Source organism: Musa acuminata, chromosome BXJ2-5, assembly GCF_036884655.1.
Source record: "Musa acuminata AAA Group cultivar baxijiao chromosome BXJ2-5, Cavendish_Baxijiao_AAA, whole genome shotgun sequence".
NCBI classification, from domain to species: Eukaryota; Viridiplantae; Streptophyta; class Magnoliopsida; order Zingiberales; family Musaceae; genus Musa; species Musa acuminata.
In genome coordinates this window covers 9,968,306-9,981,767 of record NC_088342.1, presented here as the reverse complement: position 1 = coordinate 9,981,767, position 13,462 = coordinate 9,968,306, and the positions used below count along the sequence as shown (strand labels likewise).

Sequence of the window (13,462 nt, the reverse complement as noted above, 5' to 3'; positions counted from 1 at the left end):
TAATATCCTTCCTAACTCACGTTGGAATGATGTGAAACATACAGATTTGTCAAACTCTTGTATGTCTGATACCTACGCTAGAAGCTAAAGTTGGCTGCAGTTGATGGAATCACAAATGGCCCTACAAATATGAAGTTTATGTCAATTAATACCTGTGGAAACACCCTTACCGACAACTCCAACAGAAGAGTTGGCTCCAGTTGAATAGGCAAAACTTCTAACCACAAATGGGATCAATTAGTACATATGAGAACATGCCCTAATGGACACTCAAAAAGAACAGTATTAAGAGAATTGGTTGAAAGTTAGTAAGTGAGCTTTTGATGAAGTTAATCAAAGAAGACCGCATGTGAAACACAAACCCTAACATACACTGAAAAAGAAGCATTGCGATAGTTGACTTGGGTTAATAGACATACTTTTTAACCACAAATTGCGTTAATAAGATGACTAACAATTAATACCTGTGCAAACATGCGCTACACGTACACTCAACAAAGAAGCACCAAAAGAAAAGGCTGCTTGATGATTTTCTTATAAAGTAATTTTCCGTTGGAAGGGCAACGAAATAATTAGCAGCAGAGACACCAACAACCTCTAGCAACTAAGTGACAACCTCATCTACTTATAAATGGCACTAATGAGAAGTTGAGGTCAATTAACACCTTCATAAAGCTTTCCTAGCAGGAGATTCAACCAACCTAAGAATCTTGATGCACAGAGCACTTGTGACTGAACACAGAAAGTATGAAAACTTACCAAGGACTTTTACATGACAGATAATATGAAATTCTTTCCCTAAAATTTCATGTTACCCTAGTGTTCCCAAGCAAAGTCACTTAGTTTTAGTCGTAATAAAAATATCCTTAATGAAGTAATTCTTGTAATTTACCCAGTCATGCTAAATTTAAAAGGAAAAAAGAAGTTCAACATGTTAACATTCATGTAACTAAACGAAACCACATTTTACAGAGCAATCGTGTTTAAGATTATAGAATAAGATGGCATATAGTTATATGAGATAGTAGGAATTAAGTAGCAATGACATAATTACAGAACATAGTAGGAATTTTGCAGTAGTTAATGGATTGTACCAAGGTTTTTAATTTCAAATAATACTGTCCATATCGAACGATATGTATTGGTCCGCCAACAGACCGGTACGCAGACCACCCGCTACCGTCGATTGGAGTTGTTTCCGCCTCATTATCACCTGCTATCCGGTGGTATTAGCCAAGGGAGAAGAAAGAAGAGGGAGAAGAAGAGAACCTGGACATCCGACGCCGTTCTCCCTCCTTGTTTGAGGTGACAAGGCCTTGGCGTCGTCGACGACTTCTCATCCGTGCAGGGAGAAGAATCCTCGACGATGTCGCAGGGAGAAGAAACCAAGCGTCGTCAAGGTGGCATTGCTTCTCCCCAAGCAGGCAAAAGAAATGAGGCAACGACGTCGCCTCGTCTCTCTTTTTTGCGCGAGGAGAAGGAAACAGTTTCTTCTCCCCACTTTCTCTTCACACAAGCAGAGATGAGGTGATGTCATCTTTTATTATTATTATTATTATTATTATTATTATTATTATTATTATTATTATTATTATTATTATTATTATTAATAAAAAAAGACGACGTTACCTTTTTTTTTACTATATATATATATATATATATACCGTTCGATATTTAATACCGTACTCGAACGAATCTCGAAACTTCGATACGGTATAAAATTTCAATCCTTAGATTGTACCCCCTACAAATTCTTGTAATTTGCAATAGCACGATATGGGTACAAAAGTTCCATCTATCCAATCAGGATATCTGTAACCAACGAAGGAAAATACATGATTTATCCTTATTTCAATAGTATCTGACTTCCCAAAAAGATTTAAAAGATGTCATCCATAGGTTTACATGGTCACGTCAAAATGAGATTTAAAGTTAACATGATAATACAAGAATCCAAACTCCACAGACCTAGTTGGTAGGATCTCTTTTTGTGAAAGTCATGTAAATAATGCTTCAACCTGATAATGCCCAATGGAGCAAAACAGCAGAGACAAACTATGCAGCTAATCACAAAGTCTGATGTCTCAACCGGATTTCCTCATGAATGGAAGAAAAAAGCAACAAAGCATTAACAAAGAAGATAAACTGAAATTTATTTGACCAAACCATGTAGCTATCTCTCCTGTCAGGTGTAGATGTATGCATTATGTTATGGTGATGCATAAAAGTGTTATTATAAGAACTTGAATTGAACGAAAAAAAAAGAGAGAAAAGAAGTATTTCGATAATGGAGATGCATCCATATAATTAGTCCCAGATACATAGGGATATAGAGAAACTACTTCAGTTACAAAAAAATCACAAGCATGTGCACACACCGTAGGTAGAACAACAATAAAAGAACTAATGTCCCAACTATTTGAGATTGACAGTACTACATGGACTCTTTTTCCACTACTGAGTTCTGTATTTTTAGTTAAATCAATAATTCCAAAATAAGTCTTCTTAACTCTCTTTTCATCTTAGTTAAATCAATACCATTCAATTTTTTAATATAATTCCTAGATAAGTCTTGAGTCTCTTTCCTCTTTCCTTTCACCACTAATACTAATTCCTAGTATACATCAATAATTCCCAGAGAAGTCTTAGATTCTTTCCTCTTTCCTTTCACCACAAATACTAGTTGTCCCATCTTGTCCAGCCAAAACATCAAAAATTCCTCCTATAACATGTTCACATCATCTTAAGGTGATTCATGATACTAATTATTCACAAACAAGAATATTTCTGTTCTTATCTTTTCCAGTAACTTCACGTGTCTACCTCAACATTTTCATCTCAGTAAGAGGAGACTTAAAAGGACTAATTTAGAGATGCTAGCTCAAAAGATCTTAAGTAGGGCACGAGAGTATTATTGAATAAACACTTACGGAAAAGCCTCTATCGCCTCCTCACTAGAGAACTATGCATAAAGAACCAACCTCCGGTGCCTCCTTATTGAATAACCATGTAGGGTCTCTTATCAAAACAAGACTAAGACTAAAACTGAACTAAATGCCTAAGCAGTGATCTCCTAGAATTTTTACTGTCTAATCAACTGGCGAAAATTCAGTGTAATATCATTTAAGATATTCACAAATTATAGCAGCTTCCCCTTATCCAGTAGAACAACATAAATAAAAGGTTATTCTAAATGTATTATTGATTTCTAAATTTGTCAACAATTAACATCCATCCGCACAAAGATAAAAAAGAATTTGTGAAACTCAATACAGAAGCAACAAAGAACTTCTCCAGCAATAGATCTGATATACCAACTCTCTACTATCTAGCATCTGAAGACAACCAAAACATAATTGCACCAAAATGAACTCTACAAGGCAGAATCTGCTTACTAGATTCTGAAATGTACATTAATTTCTTTCAGATCTGAGAACTCTTGACACCCCCTACAAAACATAGTAGTCAGATCGATCTCATACCTAAAAAACAGAATGTCAAGATGAAATAAGGAGATCCAGATCTAATTATGACACCCAAGGCATACCGAAGAGATTAGATCATACAATTCTTCCATAGATCTAAGGTGTAACATACTGTATGCATCGATAACCACATAAAGTAACAAGAACATTTAGTCCGATGTCTGTATATAGAACAAAAGACATTGCTGAAAGAAACCGTGGAACATATCAATGGAATATACTTTTGTTTCATACAAACAAGAGGGAGGAAGAACAAGATAACAAGAAATCAAGAACCTCGGCGCAGTTGAGAGCTGTAGATCGGTAGATCAGACACGGGCAGCGGCGACGACGGCAGGTCCAGCCGAGGCGGCTCCTCCAAGAAAGGATAAGAGACTGCTGGCAGCGCCCGTTTCCTGTTCATCGAGGAAAAGATCTTCCGGCACCCGGAAAGCCCCATGGGCGCCGACGATGGCAGCACCGGCGACCAGGGCTGAGATCAGAAGCGACCCGACGGAGGTGAGGAAGACTACGAAAACGGTGATGAGGACAAGACTGCCGAGGGTCTCGCGATCCGAGAAGGTCCGGCCAAGGATGACGAGCGGCGGATCTGAGGGGCGGAATAGGTAGAGGAGACACCAGGCGGCGAGGAGGGCGAGGAGAACGACGAGAGAGAAGGGGTTGGTGATGAGGGAGATGGCGAGGACGGCGGCGACGACAGCGGCGTAGTTGACGCGGAAGTAGGTGAGGTTCTTGCGGAGGCGGTAGGAGGCGTCGGAGAGGGAATCCGGACGGGAGAAGGCAGATCGATCGGCGAGCTCCGACCAGGGGCGGCGGTTGGAGAGGGAGCGGCCGACGGAGTCCGAGAGGCGGGAGAGGAAGAGGCGGAAGGCGGGAGTGGCGACGGGGGCGGCGGAGGAGGGGGCGACGGGGGCGGCGGAGGCGGCAGGGGGGTTTGAGATGGGGAGGGGAGGCAGGGAGGGGGCGGAAGACATCATCTCCGGCGGGAGAACTTCCGGTGAACTACTTGTAGATCTCGGAAGCGCTCTAGTCGTGGGGTAAAGCTTCACTTCGCGGGAGGCCTTCCGGTGAACTACTTGTAGATCTCGGAAGCGCTCTAGTCGTGGGGTAAAGCGTCACTTCGATATAAACGCAAGAAGAGTGCGGTCGGCGGTTCGCGTGGGTACTCTGCTCCGAGGAGCATCATAAATAAACTAATGTCAGCGAGAGCTACACACGAACTAAGTGGACTTGTGTTGCACAAAAGCGCCATAACTACAGACGTTGCCCACACGTATCACAATGGAAACGTTTGTTATAGAGCGAAACGGGTCAAAGATGAATGGACTCGATGACAGGCTCGTTAATCACACTCGTCGTCGCAAATGTGGAATGATGTCCTCCACAACGTAGTCGGTGATCAACTCATAAAATCTCTGCGACGGATGGATGGCATCATAGAACACAAATCTCGACGCGTCCGGGCAAGCTGGGTTCAACCGATTGCAAAGAGGACCTACTTCGAACAGCCCCGTCCCGCAACATCCTCTCTTGGTTTCATGGAAACCTGAATCGAACCAGAGCACATTTCGACAGCGTTAGGTAGAGTTACTCGAACTCCAAGCTGGTCGTTCTGTTTGATCGAGAGGGAGAAGTGATGCAGGTCGGCTTACCATGCTTGGCTGCATTGTTGAGGACCTCCATCAAGAAGTCATACAAGTCGAGGTAGACAAACTTGCTCCCGGGAAGAGATTGCTGGGTCTTGAGCAGAAGGTGCTTGAGCTTGGAATTGTAGTGCCGCGCGTCTGAGTTCTGCTCATCGACGCACGTCCGGACGACAGAATGAACCACGCTTAGCGTCATTTGGAGCGGTAAGCACCCGATCGGAGGAAGGCCAGCGACTATGAACCTACGGCCTCCGAGATCATAGCTACCCTGCATGCATGAAACAGCAAATGAACAAGGAATCGACTACGAAGTGCTTGCGATGGAAAGCATCGATTACCTTGAGAAACTTGTGGAGGTTTTGGAGCAGGAAATCCTGGTACTCATCTATGGTCATCGCAGTCCTGGTGGTGGTGGGCAGGTCATAGTAGTTCAACAGGAAGTCATTGGTTCCCGCACTGACGAGGAACAAAGCGTCGCTTACGATTCTTTTCGCGTCCTCCTCCCCAGCAACAGCTTTGAGCCTGGCGAGGTACTCCTCGAACATTTCCAATTGCCTCGATATGGGGATCGTGTTCAGGAGAGCCGAGGTCGCGTCGTCGAACCCCGACCCGGCCGACGCGAAGTTGACGCCCGTGCGGATGTCGTCGTCCGAGAGATTCGGGTCCATGAACGGCGGCGACAGCTGCTTGATCTCGAGCTCGGAGCAAAGAAGGTCGGGCACAAGCAGGCCATTGGAGAGCCTCCCTGTCGCAACGCTTCCCGGGAAGTCCCGGCCGTAAGGGGGATGGTTGCCCCTGACCAACGTGAGGATGTAGCCATTGTTTCCGGTGTCTAGCGTGGAGTCACCGAAGTACAGGACGGCGGAGAAGTCGGGTGCACGGGTGCCGTTGTCAGCGGAGGCGGTGAAGTCGAAGAAGAGGGAGGAGAAGAAGAGGAGCAAGTGAAGGAGGATGCGTGCCATGCTTGTCACCGGACCAAAGCTTGGGTGCATGCATGCGAGGTTATATACTCGGTAGTGTGGATAAGGTTGAAGAGGGGAGGATTAATTGATCGTTTATTCACCTGTTAATCCATATCTCATTCGGATCCGCCATGAAGACACCATATCAAGGTTGATTTAATGGAAAATGACAACTCCGTTTTCCTTTATTAGAGCACGGAAGAGGGTTTCCATTGATCATCGGTTGAGTCGAAAGGGTATCGATTAACCATCTGATAATTAGGTTAAGAACATTGTGTGCAAGGAAAGGAAATCTTATTCCTACAAGGAAAGGAAGCAAACAACTGTTCCATGACACCAACTGAATCCTATTAAGTAAATGATGGGATAATGTTCCAAATATAACAAATTAAGGAAATCTTATTCCTTGTGGCTCCAATTTTGTGTGGAATTAATTTCACTTGTCAATTAAATTCAGGAGTAAAAGTCAATGTTTTCCATTGGACCAATAGTACCTTAATTAAATTATGTTTATTTTTCTTCTATGTCATGAAAATCGAATCGGAAACGATCCATTCGATAAAACTCGGATCAACTAATCGGATCGCATATTTAATTAAAAAAATATTTTAAAAAATATTTAAAAATATCAACTAATATTAGAAACATAAACATTATGATAATTATGTTAAACCGAGTTGATTTTAATTTATTTGTCACGTCAATCCCAATTTTATTAACATAAATGCCCTCTTAAATGAATAATTTAAAAAATTAATTTTTTTTTATATTTATTTATTTATATTTAATATAAAAATAATGTTAAGGATATTTAAATAATCTATCATTATATTAGAAAATTGGATCGATTTATTTTATGCAACTTTGATTTATTCTTTCCATTAATTCCTCCATATCCCGAATTCCTATCACAATAGATTGATTCGTCCTTCACGCAAAACCTTTATGTAGATTCATTAGTCCAGCTTGCATGCATATCCGTGGAATAAGAGAGGAAAGCATGCGCCAAAGCTCATAAATGGTTTCCAAGTAGGGAGCTATAAGGATTGCTTGCTTCGTCTCATCCGAGAGGTGCGGTGGACGACGAATCGCACTGATAGCTTTTTGATTCGGGAAAGTCAATATCTCGAAGCAAGAACTGCTTTCTTCGTCATCGTTCCCATTTCGTGTTGGATTCATGAATGATAAACGTAATAGAGAAGAAGAACGTTCCCCAAATATTTTTCGACTCGGATTAAATGAAAAGGGAACACTATCACTGTGTTTGGAAAGAGGAGTCGTCGGCATCTCATGATTTGCATGCGGTGAGAGCCGTCCGTACCCGACGCTGGTAAATCTTATATTTTTACCACACTCGTCACGAACAATTTCTAGGTTTTTGTTTTGTGACAGTGCGATATTGACAGAATATTAACATATTCGACGCATGCGGTGACGGTGAAAGGGTGGCAGCTCGTTAATGCATATGACATGCTGCCGCATTCGCAGTGGCAGGAGATTATACGGCCGTCTCTGTATTCGCTCAGGCGGCTGCCATTTTCTCTGCTGCTATTAATTTCCACCTCCGTATCTCGTGACTTGTGCGATCGTACTCGGTTGAATTATGTCCGCACCTTGCCCTTAGTTTTCTGCTTGGACGCATCATACGCTGCTCAGCCTCGTCTTCTGGGTGTATGTTTGCATCTAACGTTTCCTTTAGAGCTGTGGGATCAGAGGTCAATTGCACTTCCCTTTCCGAGGATATCTGCTAAAACACGGAACCAGGTCTACGGAAATGCTTGGCTACTCGATGAATAAAGCATAGAGAGAGAGAAAGAGAAGGGTTGAAGGAGAACGCAATTCACATCCTGTTACGTACCTTGAACTGGTATGAAGGTGTACCTTACCATATGTTGAGAAGGAAACAAGCAGCTTGGGAAGCTTTGTAGTGAGAATGGTGACGTAGCTACTAGTTTTGGTGTGAGAAGAAACCAACTGCTGGTGGCAAATGGAAAGCGTAGAATAATATGCGGAAGTGGATGAGAATAAGAGAGGATGATACTACGCATTCCCCACGCATCAAACTCCTCCTAGAGTAGTAGTAGTACGAAGAACCTATAGAACTCAGGATAGATAGCGCATTAGACTCGAAAGCAGAACCACCAAATGGTTTCAGAATTCATGTTCCTCATCGTCCATGGCGCTATCCCTCCTGAGCTTTACAGATTCTTCCTTACTTTTGCCTCGTCAACCCACCGAGAGCGAGAGAGAGAGAGAGAGAGAGAGAGAGAGACAGAGAGAGAGGGATGGGGAAACCTTGGGGCTACTGGGGTGAATTTATAGTTGGATATGTACTCGGGTGGGTGGCATAGCTTTGTTAGAAAGGAACTCAGCTTCTCCAGCCTTTATATGCCGAATTTAATGGCCTGTGCAGGCATTAGGTGAGTTGGTGGGAAAATAAAGCTCCACCAATCATTTCCACAGGTTGCAGACTTAATCTCTGGCGGTAGTGTAGCTTTCCTTTTCACTGTTTCCTTCATGTGAAGTAGTTCTTGGACTGTGCAGCAGCGCAGTGGCCATCGGCTCTGGGCATTTCTTCAGATGCTTGAGGTATATACATGTCAGGATTCACCGGTAGGAGCTTGACCGAACGTCGAATGGCACTTGAATGAGGATTAGGGCAGTCTTAGTTACAGAGGAAACCTAGGTTTAACTGGTGCAGAAGCACCACCACTCCGCCCTCGGAACTTGGAGTGCCTCAACGTCTTTCTCCTACCCTCCTCCTCCTCGTCGCTCCCCGTCACCGGTTCCGAGGGCTCTCTTAAATGGCTAAAGGACACTCCCTTTCGTCCGCTCTCGGCTCTCCCTTCTTCCTGCGCACTAAAGCTGACACCCTATCCCTGCCAAAGTTTACGAGCTCCATCCTAACCTAACTTTGGAGAGCAGTGTCACCAGGTTATTGTAGCAGCTGTACATCACATCACTGTGCCTGTGTCTGTGGCCACCGATGTGATGACGCTGAGCCTGCAGCTTCATGGGCTTTTGAGTTCTTGACCAGTAGGGCTGCTTTAAAGGACATGAATGGATTGATGCTTATGACCTACAGATTTCACTTCCTCCTGCTGGATATGTAGCCTGTGATTTCGTGGATCCTCTGTGGCTCTCATCTTAGCATTAAATATTTAGTCTTCACACTTCATCGTACATACGCTATACTTTCAAATCAGCTGTGATCTTGCTAAAATTAGTGTAGATTTTGTAGCGATGATCTATAAGAGGAGTAATAACTCAGGATCATGTAGTTTCTATAAGTCCATTAATTTTAATTATTGCAACAAACGAGTGTGTCAAGATTCCTGATTGATACAAGAGAAGGAAGCTCAATGGCAATGGGAGCAATCATGCATGTTCCATGAGCCCTCCAAGCCAAACCCACCTGCCATGCCGCACTCCATCCTTCCCTCCGCACCATCACATCGGTCGCAGACCCGCTCCAGGAACAGCCTCAGGGGAGGTGCGCCGTCCGTGAGCGCGCGTGACCACCGTGCGGTCGGTGGTGCGGCGTTTCGACCGGCTGCAGGCATACAAGTAATTCGTAAAGAGCTGCCACGTGATCGACGGCGACGTCCATCTCGTATCGGGCCTGCCTGGGGTGACCAACCGCAAGCACGTCGAGATCCTCGACGAGCGGTGCCACGTGCTCAGATTATGGGTGGTGCTCCAATCGATTGCGTCGGGAGTCTCTGTTCCCACTCTGCATTGGCTATCTCCTATTCCTCTCGAGCGGTAAACATGGTGCACGTCGATAGAAATAATAGAAGATAAGAATAATAGAAAGAATAGAAGATAATAATAATTATTAAAGAAGCTTTATTGAAGAAGGGTGAAGTAACTTGAATACATTAACATGTTCTACTCATATTTATAGGATTAGGAGGGAGGAGATCGATGTAAGGAATGGTATGGTTTACGAACGAGACGCTTTGTGAGTAGGGCAAGAGCAGATCGTTGCTGCTGTTGTTGTTGCTGCGGCTGCGACGGCGATGGCTACGGCTGCGATGGCAGCGGCGGTTGCGATTGCGATGGCGGTAGCTGCGACGGCCATAACTGCGACGGTGACGGTTGCGATTACGACGACGGTAGAGGAGAAATCTACAGTAATGTTGCAGTGATGCTGCTATAGCAAAGGAGAAAACTGCAACAGAGGAGGAAGCTGTAGCAGAAGAGGTAGGAGTAAAGTAATGTTGCAGTGATACTACTATAGTAGAGGAGAAAGCTGCAACAGAGGAGAAAGAGGTAGGAGGTAGCTACAGCAAGGAAGAAAGGTGAGGCAGTACTAGTGAGCACAACGTTAGAGACGCCGGAGGAGGAGAAGCAACGGTGATGAGTCGGCAGCGAGAAGAGAACTTGCTCTAGGCAAACGACTCTGATACCATGATAGAAATAATAGAAAGATGGTAATGCATGTGATTGGTAATACGACAAAAGTCACACGTCCATTGGCATGGGTGAAGTCATCGAGTTACGGAAACTAATATGTATTCTTGGTAATTAACTAAGCACAACCATTGGCAAACCAGAACTATTACATGACATTTAAGCCCACTTGGCAAGGAGAGCCATCAAGCCTGAGCCTGCGAGCAGAGAAACATTCAACGCAAACTGTAGCTTCGGTTTGCTCTGTACCCTCGGGTGCATGAAATCTGCAGCCAGCAGGTCAACCAATGCCATGTATATCAAGATCCCCGCGGCGACAGAGTCCAGAAGTCCTTGAACGATCAATGCAGTAGGGCTGTTCTCGTTGTACACGGATGATATCCCAGTGCCGATGGCGATCCCAACCGGAGTCGTGAGCGAAAAGAAGAGCCCCATTGTCACCATTGCCTTGAACTCGAACCTTGCCTGCAACGAGAAGGAACTCCAGAAGAGTAATATTTCCAAGGAGGAGGAAGAAGAAGAAGAAGAAGCAGCTATTCATGCAGCAAAATAAGCGTACCTGAACGATACAGCCTCCGAGACCCATGCCTTCGAAGAACTGATGGAAACTGAGAGCAGCTACCAGCGGTCGTATGGTGGATGGAGACTCCGATGCCCCCAAAGAGATCCCGATGATCACAGAATGCACCACGATCCCGAGCTCCAAAACCTAGCTCGCGGTTCTCGTTAATTCGCGGTACATCGACAAGGTTTGTGAAGGCACAAGGTGAAGCATCGGTTCCTTACCCGAGAAACAACACGATGTCGGATGAGCTGGGCCGAAGAATCCTCCGGCTGCATCACAGCGGCACCATGGGTGTGACCGTGAGTTGCCTCCACATCGCCATTCGTGGCTTCGCTCAATGAAGTCGGCCGCAATCTGTCACCGTTTAATCGGCTGAAGTATCCGGTGGCGAGGGTGTCCACCATCAGCGTCCCGATAGCGCCGACCATCGCGCAGAACCCCGCGAACGGAAAGTCCTGCCAAGGACTCGCGGCCAGACATGAGGAAGACAGGGTCTCGAACGCATCCGGCAATATGTGGATGAAGCCGGTGGCCAGAATGACTCCGGCGGCAAAAGCTTTGATGACGAAGAAGATGTCCTTCTCCGGACGAAGCGACTGTATCCACATGCCAAGCACGGGAACACCCACCCCGATGCCACCACAAACCAGGATGGAAACTATCGCTGCGATCTTGAGCGGAAGGGCCTTCTTCTTGTCGCGGCCTTCGTCGTCGGTGGAGCAGTCACCTTCGCCATCGCCATGAACATGGAGAGGAAGGAGTCGAAGAAGAACCAGAAAGAGGAACCGCCAAGCGCCTCTCATCTTCCAAACCAATGCTTCCGGATCGTGAGGGAGGAGGAGATGCCTTCACACAAAGAAGAAGGCGAGGTGAGGAAGGCTTCTGAGTCTCCTTGATTTCCTTTTTGACTCCGAGAGAGAGAGAGAGAGAGCAGGGAGCGGCATCAAAAAAACACGACGATCACAACCACGACTATGTCGGTTTGGATAACCCACGACGAGAGGCCAAGACGAAGGAACTTCATGCATCGACTCATTTCAGCTACATTTTTAACATCGAGCATATTCCCATCACGGTTACGGATGACGGAACAAAATAGAGGAGGACAAACAGGAGTTCGTAAGGATGGTAGGTCAAAATCATAATAGCAAGTGTCTTTAGTGGGGTGTAGATTGAGACCACCGCTCCCCGATGCCATCATTTGGACATGTCGTAGTAACATTGGGAATGAACCTACCCCAGTTCTATTCAGTGGGGCGCCCTCCCTCCATTTCTTACTGATACAATAAACCAAAAGACAGTACGTAACCATACCCTACAGTTCCAAATCCATGAGAAAACTAATTGAAATATGTAAATTACTTGGTGAGCTAAGTTCGGCTTTCATTTGAAAATTCAAGCAGTATAAAGTTGACCATAAAAGTACTTGCACATCATCAAAATGCCAGCCAAAGAAACATACAGATTTGTCAAACTCTTGTATGTCCGATACCTACGCTAAAAGCTAAAGTTGGCTGCAGTTGATGGAATCACAAATGGCCCTACAAATATGAAGTTTATGTCAATTAATACCTGTGGAAACACCCTTACCTACCCCCAACTCCAACAGAAGAGTTGGCTCCAGTTGAATAGGCAAAACTTCTAACCACAAATGGGATCAATTAGTACATATGAGAACATGCCCTAATGGACACTCAGAAAGAACAGTATTAAGAGAATTGGTTGAAAGTTAGTAAGTGAGCTTTTGATGAAGTTAATCAAAGAAGAACGCATGTGAAACACAAACCCTAACATACACTGAAAAAGAAGCATTGCGATAGTTGACTTGGGTTAATAGACATACTTTTTAACCACAAATTGCGTTAATAAGATGACTAACAATTAATACCTGTGCAAACATGCGCTACACGTACACTCAACAAAGAAGCACCAAAACAAAAGGCTGCTTGATGATTTTCTTACAAAGTGATTTTCCGTTGCAAGGGCAACGAAATAATTAGCAGCAGAGACACCAACAACCTCTAGCAACTAGTTGACAACCTCATCTACTTATAAATGGCCCTAATGAGAAGTTGAGGTCAATTAACACCTTCATAAAGCTTTCCTAGCAGGAGATTCAACCAACCTAAGAATCTTGATGCACAGAGTACTTGTGACTGAACACAGAAAGTATGAAAACTTACCAAGGACTTTTACATGACAGATAATATGAAATTCTTTCCCTAAAATTTCATGTTACCCTAGTGTTCCCAAGCAAAGTCACTTAGTTTTAGTCGTAATAAAAATATCCTTAATGAAGTAATTCTTGTAATTTACCCAGTCATGCTAAATTTAAAAGGAAAAAAGAAGTTCAACATGTTAACATTCATGTAACTAAACGAAACCACA

At 44.3% G+C, this 13,462-nt stretch overlaps 3 protein-coding genes across 3 annotated transcripts; all 3 read right to left on the bottom strand.

Annotated features, from left to right (window-relative positions):
- Positions 1-3,582: 3,582 nt before the first annotated feature.
- LOC103984929 (PRA1 family protein B4) lies at positions 3,583-4,625 on the bottom strand. The gene has a single exon (XM_009402509.3). The coding sequence runs from the start codon at positions 4,460-4,462 to the stop codon at positions 3,794-3,796; it is 669 nt and encodes a 222-aa protein (XP_009400784.1). The 5' UTR covers positions 4,463-4,625; the 3' UTR covers positions 3,583-3,793.
- Positions 4,626-4,831: 206 nt separating this feature from the next.
- On the bottom strand, positions 4,832-6,093 carry LOC103985072 (GDSL esterase/lipase At2g31550-like). Its single transcript, XM_018826241.2, has 3 exons — positions 5,470-6,093; positions 5,138-5,399; positions 4,832-5,031 (listed from the first exon to the last, which is right to left on the bottom strand). The coding sequence occupies exons 1-3, from the start codon at positions 6,091-6,093 to the stop codon at positions 4,832-4,834; spliced, it is 1,086 nt and encodes a 361-aa protein (XP_018681786.2).
- Positions 6,094-10,668: 4,575 nt separating this feature from the next.
- LOC103985071 (zinc transporter 8-like) lies at positions 10,669-11,877 on the bottom strand. The gene is made up of 3 exons (XM_009402684.2): positions 11,296-11,877; positions 11,069-11,218; positions 10,669-10,974 (listed from the first exon to the last, which is right to left on the bottom strand). The coding sequence occupies exons 1-3, from the start codon at positions 11,875-11,877 to the stop codon at positions 10,669-10,671; spliced, it is 1,038 nt and encodes a 345-aa protein (XP_009400959.2).
- Between the last annotated feature and the right edge of the window lie 1,585 nt (positions 11,878-13,462).